Source organism: Orcinus orca, chromosome 12, assembly GCF_937001465.1.
Source record: "Orcinus orca chromosome 12, mOrcOrc1.1, whole genome shotgun sequence".
Lineage (NCBI taxonomy): Eukaryota > Metazoa > Chordata > Mammalia > Artiodactyla > Delphinidae > Orcinus > Orcinus orca.
The window spans coordinates 39,538,512-39,563,777 of record NC_064570.1 but is presented as its reverse complement, the minus strand read 5'-3'; the positions used below and the strand labels follow the sequence as shown (position 1 = coordinate 39,563,777).

General features: G+C 36.0%; 1 protein-coding gene and 1 long non-coding RNA gene across 8 annotated transcripts in view; one reads left to right on the top strand and one right to left on the bottom strand.

Moving 5' to 3' along the window:
* TBC1D32 (TBC1 domain family member 32) overlaps positions 1–25,266 on the bottom strand; it is a 182,739-nt gene that overhangs the window by 69,165 nt on the left and 88,308 nt on the right. For all 7 annotated transcript variants that reach the window (XM_049695498.1, XM_049695495.1, XM_033408076.2 and 4 more), the window contains 5 exons: positions 24,780–24,896; positions 17,983–18,071; positions 2,320–2,442; positions 889–997; positions 44–140 (listed from right to left, as the gene is read on the bottom strand). In XM_049695498.1, coding sequence (XP_049551455.1) covers positions 44–140; positions 889–997; positions 2,320–2,442; positions 17,983–18,071; positions 24,780–24,896 — 535 coding nt within the window. The remainder of the gene's footprint in view (positions 1–43; positions 141–888; positions 998–2,319; positions 2,443–17,982; positions 18,072–24,779; positions 24,897–25,266) is intronic.
* Positions 1,013–25,266, top strand: part of LOC125960706 (uncharacterized) — a 74,472-nt gene continuing 50,218 nt past the window's right edge. The window contains exon 1 of the long non-coding RNA XR_007470649.1: positions 1,013–1,851. This is a non-coding gene — a long non-coding RNA (uncharacterized LOC125960706). The remainder of the gene's footprint in view (positions 1,852–25,266) is intronic.

Genomic DNA, 25,266 nt, shown 5'->3' with positions numbered 1-25,266 from the left:
ATAAAAAGCAGTAAAACATGGCACTTGATGGTAAATGTTTTACCTTGTTTTAGATCAGCATTTCTCGTAACTCTGTCCGACAAATAGCAGTCTGGTAAAGGGTATGATGAAAACATTGGCCAAGGATATGGATCATCACCCTAAAAAAGAAGACAGATGACTTTAGGAAGTAGTTTAATATTAAATTTTAAGACTTTCTGAAATATCACTTAAATTGGCTTTTGTTTCATAAATTCCAGAGTTGTAGCATAACTAACCAAAAGCTATCTGACATCATAATTCAACACTCTAATGGATACTAACTAAAATGAAATATAGAGACAACGTTAAATAAGTACTAAAGACAAATATGATAACTTGTTGTAGCAACTAGACTGCTCACAAAACTATTTCTCCTATGCTGTCAATCATTTCTAGCTCACCATTCTTGGAGTGAAGTACTTAATATAACAACAAACAACAGTAAAAATAACAAAAAAACCCTTCAAGAGAAAACCAAACTCTATGGATACTGATGAAACGAGAGGTACTCAATATAGCCAATGAAACACAATGAGAATTAGTCATCTAATAAAAAGCAGGTATCATGAAGGGGAAAGATATTAAAAGTGAAAAAATTTTAATATGTGTTCAAAGACACACAAGGAAAATGACAAGTTTTTAATAAAAGAATATCCTACTCTGCAACACAAACTACCACTCAAGACACCTTGCCTTGAAGAATGCTATTTTCATTAGAAAGTATTTACTTGCATCCTAAAGTTTTTCTAGTAACAAAAGTTCAATTCTGTGATGTGGATATTCAGAAGTTGTTTATTGTCACTTGAGCTGGCTACCTTGCTTCAAAATGTCAGAAAAACATTCCCCCCTCCTCTTTACCCCACTTACCTTCTCTAGTATCCTTGGAGGCAAAATTCGTTCCATTGGCCCCCCAATAAGATTTATTCTAACAAGAACATGATTTCTCTCCACTGATAAGCTATCAATTATAAAATCTCTGAAAAATAAATATATCAATTGTTACTGCCTTAATTGAATATGATTTTATTTTAAGATGTCAGTGGAAAGTAGAAGAAAAAAGCAATACAATTTCTATAGAAGAGTCTGAAAAATAAATTCACTTTTTATCTTACAGCTTTCTTAGCTACAGAGCAAAGAGTTGGAGATATAATTCATATAATGAGATGAATGAGATTAAGAATATTTCCTTGATAAATGTCACATGTTATAAAGAAATGGGATTAAGATGTGCATTATTTCCACACCAACTCTATCACATTTTTAGATTTATTCATTTTATTTATTTTTGGCTGCGTTGGGTCTTTGTTGCTGTGCGCAGGCTTTCTCTCTAGTTGTAGAGAGCCGGGGCTACTCTGCCTTGCGTGGGCTTCTCATTGCCGTGGCTTCTCTTGTTGTGGAGCATAGGCTCTAGGCATGCAGGCTTCAGTAGTTGTGGCACGCAGGTTCACTAGTTGTGGCACACGGGCTTAGTTGCTCCGTGGCATGTGGGATCTTCCCGGACCAGGGTTCGAACCCGTATCTCCTACATTGGCAGGCAGATTCTTAACACTGTGCCACCAGGGAAACCACATTCTTAGCCAAAGTTCCCTTAAGTTCTAGATCCAGTGACTTAATTCAAATTCTTCACTTTGTATCCTCCACACTTCCTGCAGCTGTTAATAATATCCTTCTATATCAAACCTAGAGTATTCAGTAATGTGGCCTGGTATTCTGTACTATTTTTCCAAGGTCTAGCTAGAGTGGAGGCACACTTTTTTTAAATTACAGACACAAAAACAATGCCAGCTATTGAATGTGTGTTCAAGATATGTCAACCGAATCAAGGTAATAGTAAGTATGACATATTAATAGAAAAAAGTTTTCAAGATATTACCATAACCTCATTTTGCAATAATCAGAATTTATAACTATGAACTAACATAATTAAGAGAATGAAGTAAAAATTGCCTCTATAAGGGACACAAAAATCAAACGTTTTGTTTAATGAGTCATCTTTCACATGAGTCTGAATTTAAAGCTGATACAACTTAATAAAGTTAGGACTTAACTAAAAAACAAAAAACTAAACAGAAACTTAAAAAGTAGTACTCTGTAAGCTGTCTCCAAGAACATTGTCTACAATCTTTTTAACTGTGACATTTATGCTTTATTGCCTTTTACTCTTATTTAAATCTACTGAATTCAGATAATGGAAAAACATTAAATAAACTGTACAGAAAATTACTGCCTCAACAGAACATCTGTAAAGAAAGCTGTTATTGTCTCTTAATTATTTTATTATTATTATTTTTTTTTTACCTGTGACTGTCAGAGGTCTCTAAGGTATTTTCTTCTTGAGCATTTAGTAACATTTCAGATACTTGATACTGAGCCTCCAAAAGGAGAAGAGTGTCTAGATCACAGCATACCACACTTAATAACCTAAATAAAAAGGAACAATAAAAGTAGATTTTCAAAAATATATCCTAAAAGTTTAGAAACTTTCTTGGTGTCTCAAACCAAGAGAAATGGAAATAAAAATTCTGTAAGAAAAATCAGGTAGTTATTTCAGATATATTTTTAATCATTTTGAATAATTGACCTCAAAAAATTTTCTAATTGAAATATCATTTAAAGACCATGGGTTATTTCTAATCTAGTTTAAAAATTTATCTACATCTAGGAATAATAAATTTTATTCTCAACTGATACTTAATTTAAAAATTAATTAGGGAACATTAGCAAATCTATAAAAACTACAAATTGCCACCACTTTTTACTCAATTAAATACAGAAGGAATGACAGAATCATCTTGCTACCAATCCAGGAAATATTTATTAGGTGAAATGTCAATGGCTAACTTTATAATTGTCAGATAAAGCTGAGAACACCAAAACACAATGATCTATCTTAACATTACTAAAAGTAGAAATCATGAGGCTCCTATTGTGATGCAAGAGGATGTACAGTGAGTGCACCATCTACAAAATATTCCTGCCAAAAAAACAGAACCTGAAACTAACCAATCCTAGATATCTCATTATCAGTTTATACTGATACAAGGCTCAGAGAAATATGTAAAAAGACACCACAAGAGGGAAACAGTCAACACAAAAACCAGAATTTGGAGAATACTACACATTATATATTTCTTCTGGAAAAAAAATGTTCATAAAAAAAAGAGGGGATAAAGGAAGTTATAAATTAAAAGAAAAATAAAATGAATGTGAAGATTTTGTTTTGATCATGATTCAACCAAAAACTGTGAGAATGCATTTTGAGTCACACAGGAACTATCTCCAAGGTATGTTAAGTAAAAAAGAAGAGGCACAAGACGTGCATAGTGGTAGCATTTGAACCAAAATGGAGAAACATTTGAATACATATTTAAGTACATATTTGTTTCTACGTAGAATCCCTCTCTAAAGACAAAAAAGAAACTGGTAAGAGTTGTTAGCTGGGCGGGGTGGGGGCGGTGGTTGGAATCTGACAGACTGAAGGGAATATACTTCTCACAGTATATCTTTTACAGTTTTTGAATTTTGGTGCAATCACATGTTTTATCTAGTCAATAGCATCCATAAATAGAAAAATGTTTGGTGGATGCATTTAACAGTCAAAAATGGCAATTCAACATCACTCCCCAGAACCTGGCTAAAATAACCAAATTTATCCAAAACTAAGGGAAAATCTACTATCAATTTAGAGAAATGTTCCATACTTAGTTTATAAAAGTAAGAACATTTGTGCTAGATAAAATGAAAAGAATACTTAGACTTCTAGTTTAAAGATGGTAGTGTAAGTTGGTATTTCCCTTTTCTCAGCCTAGAAATAACCCCAAGGATTGAGAAGGAAGGAAAAGATCATAAAAATGTTTAGCCACAAAATGAGCTGAAGGACAGTCAAGGGCAATCAAAATTGGGCAAAGACCACTATGGGAAGGAAAGAAACTGAGAAAGGATGTCATGGCTGCCCATGAAAAACAACAGAATTAATTTCTCAAAAAAATTCATAAAAACAAAATTTTCAGAAATGAGGAGTATACTCAGATGAAACTCTCTGTTTACAATAGTGGAAACAGGATACACGAGACAGAGGCAGGAAGATCCCTGGTCCTATTATGGTTCGTAGTAATAGAAGAAACAAGGTAGAACATGGAGTCACAGACAAATCAATTATTAGTTATTGGTTACAGGTTATAGAGACAATTATTAATAATTAAAACTGACTACACGCATAGTGAGATTGGCAGGGACAACACAAAAACATACACAGACCGAAAACTCAGGCCCACAGAAAAAGTTCAACTAACTGGGAACATGACCATAACTTCTCTTCAACACGAGCCTCATGTAAACAGCTGATGGTGAAAGAACTCACACTCCTCCAAAAACAAATACCACAGGACGCATACAAAGGTGCTCCAAGAAAAAGGAGGAAATAACAGGATGAGCAGATGGCAAATACAAACACACAGGGCAGCCATTATACACTCCAAAACTATGACCAAATAATTGTCCGTGAATTCTTTAAGTTATATAAATGTATCAAATCAACAGGTTGTATAACTTACAGAATATTATATTGCAATTATCTCTCAACTGAAAAGTTTCATAAAGCAGTAGTCTCCAATAAGCTCTTTGCACAAAGTAGAGCTGTATAAGCACAGGAAAGAAACAGCAAAACAACCAGAAAAGATAAAACATGAACTGGCAGAGCTAAGGAAAGAAGCAGAAGAACAAAAGTGTCACAGAAATTAATGCACAATTAGAAATAGCAAAAAAGAACAGATGCTGCTAAAAGCACAATAAATGATACAGGGAACAGAATGAGAGTGTGAAAAACATAATGAAAATAAAAAATTTAAACTACTGATTTCTTGAAGAGAAAACAGAAATAACCTAACAGGATACATCTTTAGAGATACTGGTCAAATTCCAGGAGAAAAGCAACCATGACAGCATGTCCAGGGTAAACTGAACCAAAAGAGTCAACACTGAGACAGAGCTATTAGACTTAGAGAAAGAACCACTGGGGTATCCAGGGAAAAAGGTAAGTCACTAACAGAGTTGGGGTTGGGGGGAAGGGAATCAAGCTGTTCTCAGATATACCCATAGCAACATTCAATACCAGCAGGACAATGAAGCAATACTGGGAGGAGGTCTAACACCAGATACTAACACACATTACAAAGCTGTGAAAATTTTAAAAGTGTAGTAATGGCATGAATAAACAAACGAAAATTCAAACAGATGCAAATATATAGAGGAATTTAAAATATGTCAAAGGCAGATAGAATTTCCTGGTGGACGGAATATGTGGAGCAAAAATAAGAAAGATACCAAGGATGACTTCAGATGTTTTGTTAGAAAAATAAGAAGGATCAAGTTGTCACCAACTAGGTAATAAGGCTTTAAGTTATAAAGGTTTAGGGAGGACCTAGTAACCTTTCTACTTTCTTTAGGTTACTAAATCAGTGAACAGGTAATGAAAATAACCTCAACATCCTCTAGTTTATGATTTGAAAAGAGGAGTCTATAGACTCTAGATGGACAATTAGACGATCCAAGGTGAATTAGAGTAGCTCTGAAAGCAGATCCATGCCTGGACTGAATTCTCATTAGAGAATGAGTAAATAGACACTTTAACAAATGATGTAAGACTTTTAAAATCCTACAAATACTAGGAATAATGTAAGGTTAGCAAATTGGATGCAGCAGTAAATTAAAAGAATAGCATACTGTGATCAAGCACCGTTCATTCCAGGAAGAAAAGGATAGTTTAATATTGAAACATCTCCTGATATAATGCATGACATCTATATGTAATAGAAAATATATAATCATCTGACCAGATGCTTGAAAGCTACTTAATCTAAGATTCAACATCCACTCTCTACTCCCTGTCCTCCAAAAAATAGCATTCCCATTAAGGTCATGAAAACAGCAAAACTGTCCATTATTTAGCATTGTTTTAGAAGTTTAAGCCAATGCAAAAAAGATAAGAAAAAGAGGAATGCTATCTGAAAGGAAATAATGATGTTCATTATCAGAAGATGATAAAACTGTTTATTTGGAAACTACCCTTCCCCATGACATAAAATTCAATTTACTTGATTTTAAGACATATTGGTTGAATATCTACTAAGTGCCTATTACTGTTTTAAGTGCCAAGGATACCTCACTGAACACACATGCACAAAAATCCCAGTCTTTATGGAATGCTAAACACTAGAGGAGGGGGACAGTGAACAACAACAACAACAAAAACACAGCATGGATACAACTAAAGCAGGGAAGTGAATAAGGAGTTGTAACAAGAGAGCAGTGGGGATAGATCACTGTAGGCAATTTCAAATAAGGTAGTTAGGAAAGACCTCAGCAAGAAGGTGACACCTGAGTAAAGACCTAAAAGAAATGAAGAAACAAGCCATGGAGTTATCTGAGGGATAAACGTTCCAAGGCAGAGCAAACAGCTTGAGCAAGGGACTGAAGGTTGAGAGCATGACTGGCATGTTTGAAGAACAGTATGCCATTCTCGCTGGAGTCTCTCTACTCTGCTGGCTTTGAAGAAGCAAGCAGCCATACTGGAGAAACCCATGTGGCAAGGAACTACAGGTAGCCTCTAAGAATTGAGGGCAAACTTCAATTAACAAAGCTGCAAGGGCTCTAGCCTCTAAGCAGCAAGAAAACACGACCCTCAGTCCTAAAACTATAAGGAACTATATTCTGCCAAAAATCTGTGAGTTTGGAAACAGATACTTTCCTGATTGAGCTTCAAAAGAGATCACAGCCCCATCTGACACCTTGATTGTAGCCTTGTAAGACTATGAACAAGGAACCAAGCAGAGAGAACCAAGTAGAGAGAAACTGAGGTAAGTGTGTGATGTTTTAAGCCACAAAGTTTGTGGTAAGAGTTCAACAAAATGGCTCCACCAACAACCTAAAAGCATTTAAAGGAGAATAGTTAAATGAATTAATAATTGGTATACCTATACAGTCTCAGACATTTATCTCAGATATGGTGCTTACCACGTCCTAAATTTATGTGACATATTTAGTCTCACAATAACTCCAAGGAAGGTAGAGTTACTGTCTCCATTTCACATATGAAGAAATGGAGGCATAGAGAGGTTACGAATCTTGTCTAAAATCACTTTGATGATGTGGTTTCAGAGTCCATGCTCTTAAACCACTGGGTGATATTGCCACATACTGTAGTATATACTGGGGAACATAAGGCTACAAATATTAAATTAACAAAAGATATATAAGACCTATGAAAAAAACCCCAATGTCCTAATGAGAGTAATTAGAGAATACTTAAATAAAATGGAGATATATACAATGTTTACAGATTGGAAAATTCAGTATAAAGATGTCAGTTCCCTCACTATTTATCTGTAGATTCAATCCAAGGATAATTAAAATCCCAGTGGGCTGGTTTGTGTGACAAGATGATTCTAAAATTTGTATGGAAAAAAAAGGACTAAAAGTAGCCACGATATTTTTGGAAAAGAACCAAGTGGGAACAATCACCCTATCAATTATTGTAACATATTATAAAGCTATAGTAATTAACAGAATCTAATATTTGTACAAGGATGAACAAAATCCAACTGAATAGAATAGGAAGTTCAAAAACATACCTTTGAATATTTAGATACCTTTTCTGTAACACACAAAAAAATTATGTATATATATATGCACACAGAGATACGTAGCTAATGTTCCACGTGTAGTTGTTTATAATAGCCAAAACTAGAGAACTATAAGTATCTCAAACGTCTGCTAGTAGCATAATATATAAACAAAACACAGTATACTCATGCTATGGAATATCATATAGAAATGAATATTGACTTTAGAAACAATGCTACATATAAAAGGTCAGATGTCACAGAGTATACAGTCTATGCTACCACTAAAATAAAGCCCAAAAAGCAACAAAATTAAATGTATTTTTTTGGAAATACATAACTAAGTAGTGAAAATATAAAATAAAGTAGTAAATACCATAAAAGTCAGAATAGTGGTTACCCATTAGGGAGATGGGAGGCAGTCATGATCAACAAATGCATAGTACTAGTAAGTTCTCTTTGTTTACTTGACTGGGATTTTATGTAGACATTTATTCTACAACACTTTGCTAAATTTATATTTTATGCAGGATTTATATTTTTAATATTTCATTAAAAACTTGTGTCATGCTTGGGTGGATAATGGGAAAAAGTATAGCATTATATCTATAAGAAATATGAACATGTGTGCAATAAATGAACAAATCAAAAACACCAATAAAACAATGCATAAATAATTATTAACAATATTTACATAAATATTACACACACAAATATTTACATAAACAATATTTACATAAATATTAACAATAATTAACAATGCATAATAATTATGCATAAAAGCCTTGATAACAATGAGTGCCATTTACTACTCAATCATGTAATCATCTAATAAACAGATCTTAATGTTTCATTAATTATATCAGCATATTTGTATAAGCTAGCAGCTACAGTAAACATGGAAGAAAAAGCCAGTTGAGTAAGACCATCCTTTTAGCCTAACCATGAGGCTAGGTTTACAAAGTGAATTGGAGTGTTGTGTGCAGATTATTTTATATCCATTAATTTTTGAAAAGTGACCATAAAAACATGTTTCAAAACTTACATATTATTAGGCTTACAAGTAACAAATTGTGAAGTTTAAGTTTTGTTGGCCCCAACCCAAATTTCCCGAAGTTAAGAAAAAAATCTGCTGCTTATTTCAAACATAAAGTTAGTTATATCAAGAAGTATTCCAAAGAAAATCAACAATTATCCAAGATGAATCCAAATTCATTACTGGATAAGTGCTTTAATGGTATATTTTCAGTTTTTTATGGACAGATAAAGTATTAAAAATAAAGTTAATGTAAAGATATCAACGGTAAGTTTCACAGAAGAAATTTCAAAGTGTTTGTGAATATGTATGTGTATCTCTCTCTCAGAACACAGAATTAGATGGAGTCTACCTACCCCAGGCACAAACCCCCTCAGGTTGTTAGGTGTTATAGGTTACTTTCATCAAAATAAGAGAAGTTTCTGTACACCAAAAGACAGACAGTAATCACAGACCTTAGCTATTCATTCTCTATTTCATACAATCCTAAGCAATGTGCAAATATTACAGACACTATTATAGCCTTATGGTTCCCAGGAACCCAAACAGTCTAGCACTCAGGGATATGGTGTTGCTGTTTGAAGGTGGTGAAGACATAAGGGTTTGTCTGCCTGCAGCAAAGCTTTTGGAGGCATGACATGACTATTTAAAGTGGGAAAGGATCCAGGCCCCTGTAGTAACTCCATGAAAGAATTTGTATACCTGTGTTGATATTCAATCAGATCTACTGCCTGGGCTTCCCTGGTGGCGCAGTGGTTGAGAGTCGCCTGTCGATGCAGGGGACGCGGGTTCGTGCCCCGTTCCGGGAAGATCCCACATGCTGCGGAGCGGCTGGGCCCGTGAGCCATGGCCACTGAGCCTGCGCATCCGGAGCCTGTGCTCCGCAACGGGAGAGGCCACAACAGTGAGAGGCCCGCGTACCGCAAAAAAAAAAAAAAAAAAAAAAAAAAAAAAAAATCTACTGCCTTATTTGAGTCAGGTTTATTGATGACATCTAATAACGGCTTTCTCATCTCACCTCAGGCACTGAAGGCTAAGTCCCTATCTTTATTAGACACTTTATACTGCATTGCTCAGTCTGCACATGTTTCCTGCCTTAGTGTATCTGTTAATTATATGTAACAAAAGACATAATCAGGATGAAGTCTCCTTAGGAGAGTAAATTAACAAAGCCTCTAACTGAGAAGATACTGCTAATTTGGCCAGTGTGAATACCAGGAGCAGTCTGCTTTCACCCAACATGGACAGTAACACATCTTTCATTGTAACAAAATTTAGTCCAGGGCAGCCTTGACTGTCCTATCATCCCTCAGGTCATCATGAAACACTACTCTACCGATGATATGTTAACTGGACCTAGGTGAAAAGGAAGTATCTGGCATTCTACATGTTTTAGTAAAAAAAAAAAAAAAAAAAAAAAAAAATAGGTGTGCCAGAGAGTGAGAGATCCAAAAAACTGGGACATTTCATTGGCATCTCAGTGAAGTTTCTGAGTTCTAGTGCCCTAGAATGTCAAGATATCACATGTAATATACATGATGTATTATTAAATCTTATACTATTTACCACCAAGGAAGTGACATAATGCATGATTTTAGCCTCTGTGAGTTTTAGAAGCAACACCTACAATATTTGGGTATGCTTCTCTGATTTATATCAAGTAACCCCTAACTATCAACTTCATGTGACCTAGAGGCTAGAATAAGATCTGAGGCAGGCTCCAAATCTAGAAACTCTATCACTTGAGCCTTTAATCCAGCAGATTCAATGTTCAAACTTAATGGCTGATTAGATACTATATGGAGCTTCTAGCAAGGGGCAATACAAGATACACACATGGTCTCCTAACATTTTGGAGCAAATCCATGTTCTCTTTGTTAAATAAATATTCCTGTTTTTTGATCCTTATTTGATAAACAATGTCTAGCCCCTGCCACCATGTCTACTTTGCTCATAAGCCCAGCTGAGTAAGCACTAGGGTAGCTGAGGAAAGAGGCGGAGCCAAACAAAAGGGATTATTTTACTTCCTTTGCAGAAGGAGAGATCAGAGCATTGACATGAGTCAAAAATACTCCCTCAATCTGAGTGTATTCTCAGAGGATCATCTATATACCTCTTCCACCAATCTTCTTAAACCAATCCTCCAAGTGCTTAGAATAATACCTGACACACAGTAAGCACTGTCATATTTGACATTATTATTATTATGCTTTTGCAGGAAAAGTCTTGAGATATATTACTGGTAGATACATAGGGAAAAACTAAGCAGATGGAAAAATAATGCCTTATTAATGCTAAGAAAAACAAATTTGGGGAGGAGAGGAAATAGAATGATAATATATCTCTTGAACTGACAGATAATAACATTTAATCTTTTTCAACACAATACCGCTTCCCTTAGCTGCACTTGTCTCTGATTCACGATTTCCAGAAGGTAAACCTCCAATGTTCTGCCGAAGTTGGGAAGAACAGTAACCTAGGCTGAGTGGGTAGGAATTGAGAGAATGTGAGGGCATATCTAAATCTTATAATTTGAACTAATCCTATTATTGAAAATCTTAGACTTTCACACCTAATCCTCTATTTTCATCTCCATTTTCAGTGGTGTCTCTAATTCCTAGTGTTTCTAGAATACTGTGATAAAAAGTTGCTTCTGGGCATTCCCTGCCAATTTACTTTTAGCTTTGCTGACCTACTAAATCAGTTACAACTTACCCATTTGTTTTGTAGCTCCCGACATTATATTGTGAATATCTCCATCCCCCAATCCTTTCTGAAAAAGTTATCTCCATCAAAACATGGGAGTAAGCCAAGAAATAGGAAATTAAATCCCAGGTAAAAGAGAATCCAAATCAGAAGAGAGAAGAAGCAATTCCCAGGATGACGGTGAAGGGAAATCCCAGGAAGGCTGATATACAAGGCTAAAAGATCCTCCAGTACAAACACATGTGATATAAGAAAAAAAGATAAAATATTACCTGATGTCCTTTAGTTTATTATTCACAAATATGAACAGGATATGGTCCCTGCCTTCAAGAATGTAAAAACCTTGAGACTATAAAATATAATCGGACAGAATGGTTATAAGGCCCTTGACATTTATGTTGCAAAACAGCAGTCCCCAACCTTTTTGGCACCAGGGACTGGTTTCGTGGAAGACAATTTTTCTATGGACTGGGGTGTGGGGGGGAATGGTTTCAGGATGATTCAAGCGCATTACACTTACTGTGCACTTTATTTCTGTTATTATTACATTGTAATATATAATGAAATAATTATACAACTCACCATAATGCAGAATCAGTGGGAGCCAAGAGCTTGTTTTCACTTGCCACTCACTGATAGGGTTTTGATATGAGTCTGCAAGCAATTGATTTATTATGGTCTCTGTGCAGTCAAACCTCTCTGCTAATGATAACCTGTATTTGCAGCCGCTCCCCAGCACTAGCATCACCGCCTCAGATCGCCTCAGGCATTAGAGTCTCATAAGGAGCAGACAACCTAGATCCCTCACATGCACAGTTCACAGTTCAGTTTGAGCTCCCGTAAGAATCTAATGCTGCCGCTGATCTGACAGGAGGCGGAGCTCAGGCGGTAATACGAGTGATGGGGAGCAGCTGTAAATACAGATGAAGTTTGGCTCGCTCACTGCTCATCTCCTGCTGTGCGGTCCGGTTCCTAACAGGCCACAGACCGGTACCAGGGGTTGGGGACGCCTGTTGTAAAACAATGCAATGTATGGGTCAGGCATTATATTCTCTGGAACCAGACCATCTGGGTCCAAATACCAGCTTCATTAATTACTAGGTGTGTCATCTTAAAAGGCTTAACTTCTGTGGCTCAGCTGAGTCATTTTAAAAAATGAAGCTAATTAGAGTACCTATTTGATAGGGTGGTTCTAAAATTAAGAGATTTAAATGTGAAACTAATACCAGTACCTGGGACATAATGAGCACTATACAAGTGTTATGCAGCAGCAGACGTAGTATATATATATTTTTTTTAGGACAGTCTGGAAATACATTAGTAGATACACAGAAAATGAAGCAAATGGGAAAAAGCCATGCAATTGTTAACTTCAGAAAAAATAAAGTAGGAAAAAGGAAATAGTCATAGTATACTACTTGGTCCATAAATGAATAATATTTATATAGACACAATAATGTAAACTTCCACTAGTGATTTAATCAAGATTGTGATGAAATTATAGAGCAGGGAGAGAGGGAGAGCAGAGGAAACCTAAGTCCTAAGACTCGAAATTCTTTAAGACAGGAGATCAGGAACTTCTCTGGTGGTCCAGTGGCTAAGACTCCACATTCCCAAGGCAGGGGGCCCAGGTTCGATCCCTGGTCAGGGAACAAGATCCCACATGTCATAACTAAGAGTTCACATGCCACAACTAAAGAGCCCGCATGCTGCGACAAAGATCCCACACGCAGCGACAAAGATCCCACACACAGCAACAAAGATCCCAAGTGTTGCAACTAAGACCCAACGCAGCCAAATAAATAAATAAAAAATTTAAAAGTATTCAAAAAAGAGATCAAATCTAAATTTCAAAAATCAAGACATAGTATATAAGCATGTTATTTTAAAAAAACCAAATAACTCAGATACAGAGAACAAACTGGTGATTGCCAAGGGTGGGGGGGGGCGCAAAATGGGTGAAGAGTGTATTCCGTATTTGAAAGCTGCTAAGACAGTAAATCTTAAAAGTTCTCATCACAAGAAAAGAGATTCCTGTAACTATGTATGATGATGATCTTAACTAGACTTTTGTGGTGACCGTTTCACAATACATACAAGTATCAACTCATTATGTTACACTCCTGAAATTAATACGTCATGTTAATTATAGCTCAAATTATCGAGGACAAAAACCTCATTGTGCCTTAATTAGTGCCCTTAAAAGACAGGTGTTCAAGAAAATAATTTGCAGCAGCATATAATAAGTGTACAACTTTCTTTAAAAAAGTTTCCAGGCAACTGTTTTTAATCAACAGATTTAGCAAATGAATGTTAAACAAATAACCAAAAAGTACTTGGCAATGTGGTAGACATGAAAGTAAAAGAAAATGATACTCCCTTGGGAAGTTTAAGTTTTAGTCAGAGACAGAAATAAAATTAAGAATGTGTGAATGACAAAAAAGGCAAAGGACATTCAGGAAAATTATCAGAGTGTTCTTATAATAATAAGTCATGGAGAAAGTAATTCATGAAGCAAGCTTTTCCTTGAAGGATGATCCAAATTTGTACAAAGACAGCAAAAGTGAAGACAATATTCAAGACAAACAGGTATAGAGGCAATAATAAACACTGTGCTTGAGGGAGATAAGTCTAACTTACTCAGAGCATTAGTTCAGGCTGAGTAAGGTGGAAAATATTATACACAGGAAAGGTGGAGATATTCTGGAGCTCCTTGACAGGCCCATAATAGAGTCTGGAATTGCCAGTTATTTAAAATGGGAAGATGGAGAGCTTTATAAAGATGCTATTCTCGGGCTTCCCTGGTGGCACAGTGGTTGAGAGTCCACCTGCCGATGCAGGGGACACAGGTTCGTGCCCCGGTCCGGGAAGATCCTACATGCCGCGGAGCGGCTAGGCCCGTGAGCCACAACTACTGAGCCTGTGCGTCCGGAGCCTGTGCTCCGCAACAGGAGAGGCCACAACAGTGAGAGGTCCGCGTACCGCAAAAAAAAAAAAGATGCTGTTCTCTTCTGCATTAATTACCTCACATTTTTCATTATCTTAAAATCCAATTCCTCACTAGGTAGCCAAGTTAAAGAGAATGAGAACCACATCACATTTACACATTATTACATCTCCCACATGTAGCACAGAGCATACTGTCTAAAAGTGAATTATAATGCTCAAACTACTTGAAGTGTTTTATATAATCTTTGTTCTTAAGCTCTAGGAAATGCTGGGGAAATAATTACCTCTGGAGTGAAAAAACAGCTATTTGAAATTCAGCAATTCCTTCTGTTTCACTAGGGTTTCTTTTCCTTTTCTATAAAATTCATTTAGAATTTAAAATAGCAACCATATTATGATTCCATTTTTATAAAATATTTCCATATAGCTATTCTTCTGTCTGTATATGAATATAAGACATCTAGAATGATTTTCCTCAGTGTTAATAATATCACTTTCAGAGTTAGGAGGAATTTCATTTAATTTATTGTATTTAATTTCCTGCATTGGTTAATTTCTTTATAATAAAGACAAATTATTGTTTGAAACACAAAGAAAGAAAGTTAAGATGACTCAATATTGAACAACTAAATAGATAGTTGGGCCACTTAATAAGATGGAAATGAAAGATTTGTTTTGTTTTTGTGGGAAAAGACCCAACAGTTCAATTTTAGACAAGTTTGTGATATCTGAGAAATGTATGAATTGAGATATCAGGATGCAGTCATATATTATGAGTCTGGTAGCTCAGAATGATAGTTTAGATTGGGGATATAAATTGGGGCATCCGTTGGCATACAGATGATACTTAAAGGCAAAGGAGTAAGTGGATGAACTAGGGGCAGCGTGTAAAGAAAAAAAGTGGACCCAGGACCAAGCCCTGAGTATTCGAATATTCAGAGGTTGCTTAGAGAATGAAAAGGAGGAGAAACTGCAGCCATAGGAGTATGTGGTATCACAGAAGCTAAAAGAACTTTCACATAGAAATGGCCCATTATGTCAAATGTTACTTACAGTAAGATGAGAATCAAGAGAAGAATCCACTAGATTCATCAGCATAAAAGTTATAAGCGACCTTGAGATGAGTAGGATGTGCAGTTCTGACAGAACTGTAAAGTCAGTGTCAAATCTAAGGGGGCTGAGGAGTAAGCAGAGGTGAGCAAGTAGGGACAGTTCGTATAGATACATTTTGCTGCAAGAGGCAGAGAAATAGGACAGTGACTGCAGAGAGATGTGATGTCAAGGAGTTTCTCCGTGCGTGTGTTTTGTTTCATTTCATTGTAAAATGGGACATGTGAAGGCATGTCTGCACACTGATACCAGTAGTAGAAAAGGACAGGTTGGAAGTGGAAACAAAGAGGATAGGAGGGCTAATCAAAGGAGCAAGCTTCTTGTATATTAGTCATTTACAATATAAGATTTGTAAGAAGATCTGGGCAAATAAAAATTCAGAAACTTAAATAGAATGTGATGCTGTTGAATGTGAAAATCCACATTTCCTTAAGCCCCAAATTAGCCTCATCTAAGAGCTGTGGTAAACCTAAAGAAATTGTATCAAACTTACCATCATGCTAGTCTAGATTTCTGAAGCAAGGGGAAAAAAAATAAAGTGAATGGAACAAAGCAATGCTAAATGTAGAAATCAAACACATTAATGAGATGACTTACTGGGAGGGAACGGTACAATTAAAAACAAAAAATTGTGGGAGTGAAAGAAAATGATACAGGCAAAAATCTGAAATACATAGAAACATGAGATTTATATAATACTAAGCTATGATTTAAATTATCACCACTGGACCTCAGTGACCAATGCTAGACTGAAACAGTAGACAAATGAAAGTAAACTTTCATAGACAAATGAAAGTTTCATTTAAAAATGAAAGTAAACTTTCATAGAAAAGTGAAAGTTTCATTTAAAAAATGAAAGTTAACTTGAGATGCATAACTTAAAAATACAACTGAGTATTATAAGAATGGACTTCAAAATACCATGAAATTTCTTGTCAAAGAAAAATCTGTTAAAAGACACATAAAATTAAAATACAAACTTTTCCTCAAAAAGTGGTTTTGTCATTTTCTTTGTCTGAATGCTGATATTGTAAACAGCACATTTCTTGGCAGATGTGGAAGACTACTGAGATACTGAAAAAATGAAGTCAATTTATTTCCTAAGTAAAACTCAAAAACCGTATACAGCAAGTAGAGAGATATAAAGAAACGAAGTACTGCTACTTTATATCTATTACTAACATTTTTATAGTGCTCGCTATGTGCCAAGCACTGCTATAAGCCCTTCTAATTTTTCATATGTAAGTCTCATGGTAACTCTGTGAGGAAAAGTATATAGTTATCCTCCATTTTACAGATGGGTAACTGAGATCTCACTTCACAAAACTAGTAAACAGTAGGTAGACTGACTCCAGAGTCCATGTTGCTGACCACTATATTGCACGGCTATTATAGGTATCTACAATGGGATGGCAAATTTTCTAGTTTCCATTTAGACATTATGAGAAAGCATACACTATGCAAATTAATATATTTTATTCCCAGGAGCATTTTACTTCTTGGATTGCTTTTTACATGACTTAAAATCCTACTGCTAAATATTTTGCCAGAAGAACACCAAAAGAAAATATTACTCTACAAAAGAAAGAAAACATACAGAAAAAAAAATTTACTCAACATATTAATAACAAGAGACCAAAATCTATGTTCTATAATTAGAAAACTCAGAAACATACTTGCTATGCAAAAGGAGATTCTACTGATAGGTTCTCCCCAGAATTCCTCATCACTGCTTGCTATATGATTATCTGATGCTATTCACAGAAAGTTAAAATTTAAGTGAAAGTACGTTTTGAGATAAAGAGCATACCACCACAAAGAACTATAATAGCTGCAGCTTTTTTTCCTACCTTCTTTGAACTATAAATCCAAAAATGAAACTCAGCTATTAATGAATGTAAAAAAAAAAGGCTTAAGACTTATAATATACACTACCATTAGAGAAATCTAATTTTAGAAAAGTAATTGCTTTATTTCTTAGGTAGAACATTCTCACTGACACCCTCCCCCTCATACTTTTAAAAGTTACTTTGCTAGTAGAAAGGAAATCATGAACCTATGAAAGTAAAAATTTTCTTTAATTCAGCTGCTTTTAAATGTTAAGGAATATAAATTCAACCAGAAAAGATTTAAACCTTGGGTTAAAGAGTATGATTAACATTGAGGAGCAACATTTGGGCAAGATAAATCATCCATTTCTAGGCCTCTTTCAAGACTACATTATGGCAGGAGTCCAATCCAACACCAATCCAAGGAAGCCCCAGTTGACTCCTGAGTAAACTGAATAGTCCACAGAATGCCTCTAATGAATCGAGCAAAAGTGAAATACACTGTGATAGTACAGAACCTAAAAACCGAGTGACTATATGTAAACGTAAAAATCTAGTGACTATAATTTACTTTGTAATATTACAGGAAGACAAATTACATTTAAACATGCTTTAAAAATTAGCTTATTTTAAATACTTTTTTAAAGGATATAGAACATATCCTTAACTGTTTTTGCAATAAGAAAACATCAAGTGAAATTCAGCATCTTACCTTAGACCAAAGATGTGTGATTGTTCATAGCTGAATAAAGAACGAATCTTGGCTTCAGAATTCAAAATTATAAGTCTGTCAATAATATCCTGTAAAAGAGACTGAGTTAGACTGTTCTTGGCTGAAACCATTTAAAGAAAATCAAATCAACAAATATTTATTTAGATTTGTGGTTCTCAAACTCGGCTTTGCATTTGAATGTAGGGAGCTGTTTCAAAAAACATTTTTTTAATTAAGCCTAAATCTCACCCCTAGAGATTCTGAATTAATTGGTCTGGGTGTGGTATGAGCATCAAGACGTGTAAACATTCCTGAAATGAATCAAATGTTTAGCCAAAGCTGCTTATTGCAGCCAGTTAAATACTGTTTAAACTGCTAAAAATGTAAACTACCTTGAAAAACAAATATGAACTCTAAAAATGTGAAGCATGAACAGTGGATTTAAATAGTTTTATCTAGGAATTATTTGAGATTTTGTTAATAGATATTCTCTGCTCATGTAAAGCAGTGGTTTCCAACCCTGAGCAAACACTGCAATCACCTAGAGAACTTAAAAAGTAAATATAGGGCCTCCCTGGCAGCGCAGTAGTTAAGAATCTGCCTGCCAATGCAGGGGACACGGGTTCGAGCCCTGGTCCGGGAAGATCCCACATGTCACGGAGCAACAAAGCCCGTGCACCACAACTACCGAGCCTGCGCTCTAGAGCCCGTGAGCCACAACTACTGAGCCCGTGTGCCACAACTACTGAGCCTGCTCTCTAGAGCCCGCGAGCCACATCTGAGCCTGCATGCAACAACTACTGAAGCCCGTGCGCCTAGAGCCCATGCTCCACAACAAGAGAAGCCACCACAATGAGAAGCCCGGGCACCGCAACGAAGAGTAGCCCCCGCTCGCTGCAACTAGAGAAAGCCCATGCACAGCAAAGACCCAACACAGCCAAAAGAAAAAAAAAAAAAAAGTAAGTGTAATAGCTGTCCAAGCTCTATCCCAAAGCAATTAAGTCACTATCCCTGGGGTATGATTCTGGCATTAACATCCTTGTAAAAGCTTCCCACAGTTGTTGCAATGGGTAACCATGCTTAAAAATCACTGATGCAAGTACAGAGAGAACCTGATGCCTAGGTGCCATCAATTGTCCCAAGCACTGACAATTTAAGCCTATCACAAAATTTTGAGCATTCTCTAAAAGCCTTTCTTTCTATAAGACCTCGCTTTTGTGCATATCTTTGGGTTCAGGCCTAAGAAATTTATTCATAGCAAATACTTGTCTCTCTCATTGATCATTTTCCTGATCAAGAAACTTGTTACTTTCCACGAGTTTAAATTCAAGGTATTTCTGTAACCAACAGGGCAAAAGAGGAATGGTTATTCTAGGGAATAAAGTCACATAATATTTCCTGAGGTCTATGTAGATGATAGTACAAACATATCAAATATGTAAGAGGCCAGGAAATAAGACTGTAAGGAGGAGGAAATAATGGATCTAAAAATCACATCTGAAAAATACTAAACAAGACACAGGAAAAACTGGATTTTGTATGCTTACCAACTGAAACTTTACATGGAACACTTAGGAATGCATTTACCATTCTACAAACGTCTTGTAAAATGTGTAAATAATATTAGCACAAAGAGTTTACAATCAGCAAATATTAAATAAACTGCCTAACAATGAAGAATGAAAAGATTGCTATCTTAAACAATCTGTCCTTGTTGGCTGCTACGTAGCTGGACACTCATTTCAAAACAGTACATGACACCTTGTGACTCCAAAGTTCTAGTTCTGAATCTAAGTACTAGATACTGTAAGAATACAAGGTAGAGAATGTATTACCAACAAGCTAATAGCAGCTATCTATCAATGATAATGCATTTTCAGAGAACAAATGTTACAGTAAATAAATTCTTCTTCAAAGGGGATTACACTGATGGATCACCACTTAGGGAAGTAAACTCCCGGGAAGCCCACCTTATGGAGAAATTCAGTTTGTAAGCACTACAATGTGTGTCAATAAGGCAATCAGTTTCCTAAATTAAGCAACAGCTTCTGAGAAATAAGTTACTGCAAGTAAGGCTTGGGACTCAAAAAGGAGTCTGAAACTCTGTGCTTTTTTAAAAGCATATTGTCTAGCTTGGGAATATGTTCAGTAATCTAGTAAGCCAGAATGAAACCACGACTGGAAAAACAAAGAGGAATATGCATTCTCTATAAATCAATATATGTTTGAGTGCCTATTCTGTTTACAATTGTCCCAATGGCTGTGTTTGTGCTATCTGATCCCTTTTACTTAAGAAAGGGCCAAGTGAAGGGTGAGGAATATGTCAACCATAATGCCAATACTCCTATACCTGCACTATTAGGAGTGGTTTGTGATTGGTTAGTCCATAAACATCCATGAACAAAACTCAGTCTATTAAGGTCCTCCCTTGGGATTTTTCAAAGTGGGGAGTGTCTTAGTCCATTCTGGATGCTGTGATAGAATAGCACAGACTGAGTGGTTTATATATAACAGAAAGTTTATTTCTCACAGTTCTGGAGGCTGGTTAGTCCAACATCAAGTTGCCAGAGATTTTGTGTCTGGTGACGACCTACTTTCTAGTTCACAGTCAGTCATCTTTTTGCTGTGTCCTCAGATGGCAGAAGGGGTGAGAGGTTTCTCTAGGGTTTTTAGTAAGGCACTAGTCACCCCATAAAGACCTTACCTCCAAATATTATCACACTGGGAATGAGGTTTCAACATATGAATTTGGGGGGTATACAAACATTCAGTCTATAGACAGGAGGTAGAGGAAAATGCCACTCTGGTGGTGTAGTGAGTTGAACGGTGACTCCCTCTAAAAAAAAGATATGTCTATGTTCTAATCCCCAGAACCTATGATTGTTACCCTATCTGGAAAAAGGGTCTTTGCAGAGGTAATTAAATTAAGGATCTTGAGAATAAGATCATCCTGTATTAGGCAAGTGGGCCCTAAATCTAATGACAAGTGTTCTTATAAGAGGAAGACAAAGGGAGATTTAAGAAAGAAAAGGAGACGGCCATGTGAAGATGGAGGCAGAAATTGGAGGGATGCAGTAACAAGCTATGAAATGCCTGAAACCACCAGAAATGAGAAGAGGCAAGGAAGGATTCTCCCCTGGAAACTTTGGAGGGAATGTGGTCCTGTTGACACCTCGATTTCAGACTTCTGGCCTCCAGAACTGAGAGAGGATAAAGTTGTTGTTTTAAGCCACCCACTTTGTGGTAATTCGTTATGGTGGCCCTAGGAAACTAATGCAAGGGGGGATGGTGAACGTGTCAGTATGGAATGACAGGTAGTCCCTCCCGTGTGTTCTTCTACAGAGGACACCATCTGCAGAAGAACATATTAATAATAATTACAGCAAACAATTATATAGCACTTATCTGCCAGTCAGTGATTTAAACTTTTATATTTAACTTAGTTCAATTCACTTAATTCTGACAACAACTCTGAGACAGTAACAGTACTGCCCTCTTTTTAACAGAGGAGAAAATGGGTCAAACTTGTCCAAGGTCACACAGCTTGTAAGAGGCAGAACCAGGAATCTAATCCAGGCAGTCTGGCTTCAGAATACAAACTCTTAACCCATATACTATGTATATGCCTTTCAATAAAGTCAAAATGGAGAGCAATAAAAAGAAAGGGAGTGGGGAAAGCAAGAGAGACAGATGTCGACCTGACTGAATTCAAAGTTCTATTTCCACTTGTCTCTGATTTTATTGCAAGATGGTAAGTCGATTCCTTTTTTGCCTAAACTAATTCAAATTGAGTTTCTCCAATAACTAAAGGGGTCCGTCCAACCTAATATACAATGTATATAAATAGAAAAGAAATAGAAAAGCAATTGAAAAATATATCTGTCAGAGGAAAAGAATATTTTGTGTCATTCATCTTTAATATACACAAGTACAAGTTGGAAGTTGTTCCAGGGCTTAGAATTTTGGTAGATATTCAATAGGAAACCATGAAGAGTGAAGGCCAAATATTCTTAAAGTATAAAGAATTTCTTAAAATTGAGAAACATAACACAAATAGAGAAAAAGCAAAAATAAGTTGAAAGACCACTATGAGAAGAAGAAACGTCAATGAACGTTAAACACGTGAAAAGATATTCTGCTCATAATGAGAAAAATATAAATTAACACGTCTTTCCTGTCAGACAAATATCTAAACCACCGACCACATTATCTTCTATGAGCCTGTCAGGAAACAAGCACTGTAATATCTTACTGATGGGAATGCAGAAGAATTATTCCCTGTGGTTGGAAATCTAGCAATACATACCAAAATTACATATGAATTTACCTTTCAACGCAGGGATCCCACTTATAGAAATCCAGCCCAAAAATCAGTAGTAGGCAGAATTCTAAGATGGCCCCAAGATTCTCAGGCCTTAAACACTAATGTATCAATAGGTAGTGCTGTAAAGAGATTTTGCAGATGTAATTAAAGCCCTTAATTAGTTGATTTTAAGAGGAGATTATCAGGGTGGCTCTGATCTCATCACATAAGACACTTAAAAGCAGAGTTTTCTCTGACTAGTTACAGAAGAGGAAGTCAGAGAGATTCAAAGCATGAGTGAAGTTCTTCAATGCTGACATGGAGGGAACAATCTGACAAAGCCCTGAAAGCAGCCCCCGGCTGACAGCCAGCAGGAGATCAGGCACTTCAGTCCCACAACTATAAGAAACTGACTTCTGCCAATAACAAGAACGAATTTGTTATCGTGGATTTTTCCCCAGAGCCTCCAGACAAGCACTCAGGCTGGCCAACATTTTGATTTCAGTCTTTTTAATACTCTGAGCAGAAAACCCAGGCGCACAGTACTTGACTTCTGACCTATAATAAGTGGGTGTTTTAATTTGCTAAGTTGGTAGCAATTTGTTATGCAGCGATACAAAAAAAAAAAATTACAGACATACTGGTAAACACAAGATAAGCCAAGGCTATTAATTTTGGCATAATTGATAATAGTAAAAGACTGAAAGAAACCAAGGGTTCACCAATAGACAACTGGATAAATAAACTCTAGTACATCCACACAAGAGCACTATGTAACTGTAAAAAGGCATGAGTAAGAGCTCTACGTACCACTAAGGAGTAATCTCAAAGACAGAGGAGCAGGACTTCCTGGTGATCCAGTGGTTGAGAATCCATCTTCCAATGCAAGGGATGAGGGTTCGATCCCTGGTCCTGGAAGGTCCCACATGCCACGAAGCAACTAAGCCCGTGCGCCACAACTACTGAGCCTGTGCTCTAGAGCTCGCAAGCCACAACTACTGAGCCCGTGCACCACAACTACTGAAGCCCACACACCTAAAGCCCATGCTCCACAACAAGAGAAGCCACCACAATGAGAAGCCCATGCATTGCAATGAAGAGTAGTCCCTGCTCACCGCAACTAGAGAAAGCCCACACGCAGCAACAAAGACCCAACGCAGCCAAAAATAAATAAATAAATTTATTTAAAAAAACTAAAAGACCAATCCTAACAGAAGTGGAAAGATATTTCTGACTATGCACTGTAGAACATCCATGAAAACTTGAGAACAAACATCCAAGCGATTGCGCTAGATTAAATAATTCATTTGTACTTGTGTTCCATAACAGATTTCAATAAAGGTAATAATATTAGAAATATTTTTAAAAACCATTCACTGGATATCTACTATGTTCTATATGTAAATATGACTAAGATATCCTACTTGCTCTCAGGCCCTCACAGTATAGTAGGGAAGACAGGCGCATAAATGGCTAATTATAAAACTACTTAAGAAGTGCCAAGATACAGAAATGGAGACACAGATGTAGAGAACAAACGTATGGACACCAAGGGGAGAAAGCTGCGGGTGGGTGGGGGTGGGGGTGATGAATTGGGAGATTGGGATTGACATGTATACACTGATGTGTATAAATTGATGACTAATAGGAACCTGCTGTATAAAAAAATAAATTTAAAAATTAAACAAGCAAAAAAAGAGAAGTGCCAAGATACAAGTAAGGATAAGATAAAATTGGAACACTTCAAGAATATAAAAGTTTAATGATAAAAAATACCTATCTTTATATTTCATTCACATAAATTATAAAAAATTTCCCAAAGTAGAGAAAGTTTAAAAAAATAAAATGTTTACGGTCAAAAGAATTAGAAGAATTCAAAATGTCAAAACCGTAAAAAAAAAAAGACAACACACAGGACAAAGTGACCAGAAATAAAAGTAATGATTAACAACAGAATTTCAGAACTAAATAATTCTTTACTAATGCATATATACACATATTTATGTGTGTTCAATTCATAAACTTACCCAAAGATGAGGAACTAAATGTCTCTGAATGATTAAAACAAATTACCCATCTTAGAGTATGAATATAAAATAAGTCTCAAATTAAATAAATATGTATATACTGCCCTCATGGGGCAGTAATATGTAGTTCATTTAAAATATAGGCAGAAAATGCATTGGACTCCTTCGATACAATTTATTAACGTAAGTCACCTAAAAATAATTCATACACATACTTCTATATATGCCAAATCTCTTTCCTAGTTGGGAAGACTTAACCTTGTTATTTCAATAGGTGCCACCACCGTTAGACAGCGGATCAAAGATTCCATTTACAGATAATTCAGAAGCTAACATTCTATAGGTTAATAAATCAAACAGTCTTTAAATGTGATTTAGTATACCTTTTTTTCTGTTAAATTGCATTTTTACTACAGATCTTAAAAAGCGGCACTATAAGAGTGAAAGATTAAAAGAAAATGACTTACAATAACCCTCGTTGGGACTTCACGAAGAGAATATTCTTCTTTATTAGGAAGACCCTGATTGCCTACAAGCTCATAAACAGCAGGATAAGATAACAGGTTCACCAGTGCTAGAAAAGACTGGGGTGGGGGGAGGTGGGAGGGGGAGAAAAAAACCAGTCGTTCAAAGGGTTCATTTTTTTTTAACCACATCCAAGGAAGACTCATTAATGCGAAGGGCAATTTTTAAAATAAGCCTAATCAATCCATATAACTGAAATATATGCATCTATGATAAGTACAAAATAGTTAATGTCAACAATAATCTATGTCCTAACAATACATAACTGTAACAAAACATAAATGAGAACTGGAAAATGCTTTAAAATATCACGTATCTCTTCAAAGTTAGGTTCTGACAAAAAATGAAATGAGCAATCATTCTCATTCTTTGCACTGTTATATCTGATGCATAAGAAAATATAAGAAAAATACTTTGGGGCTCTGGAGC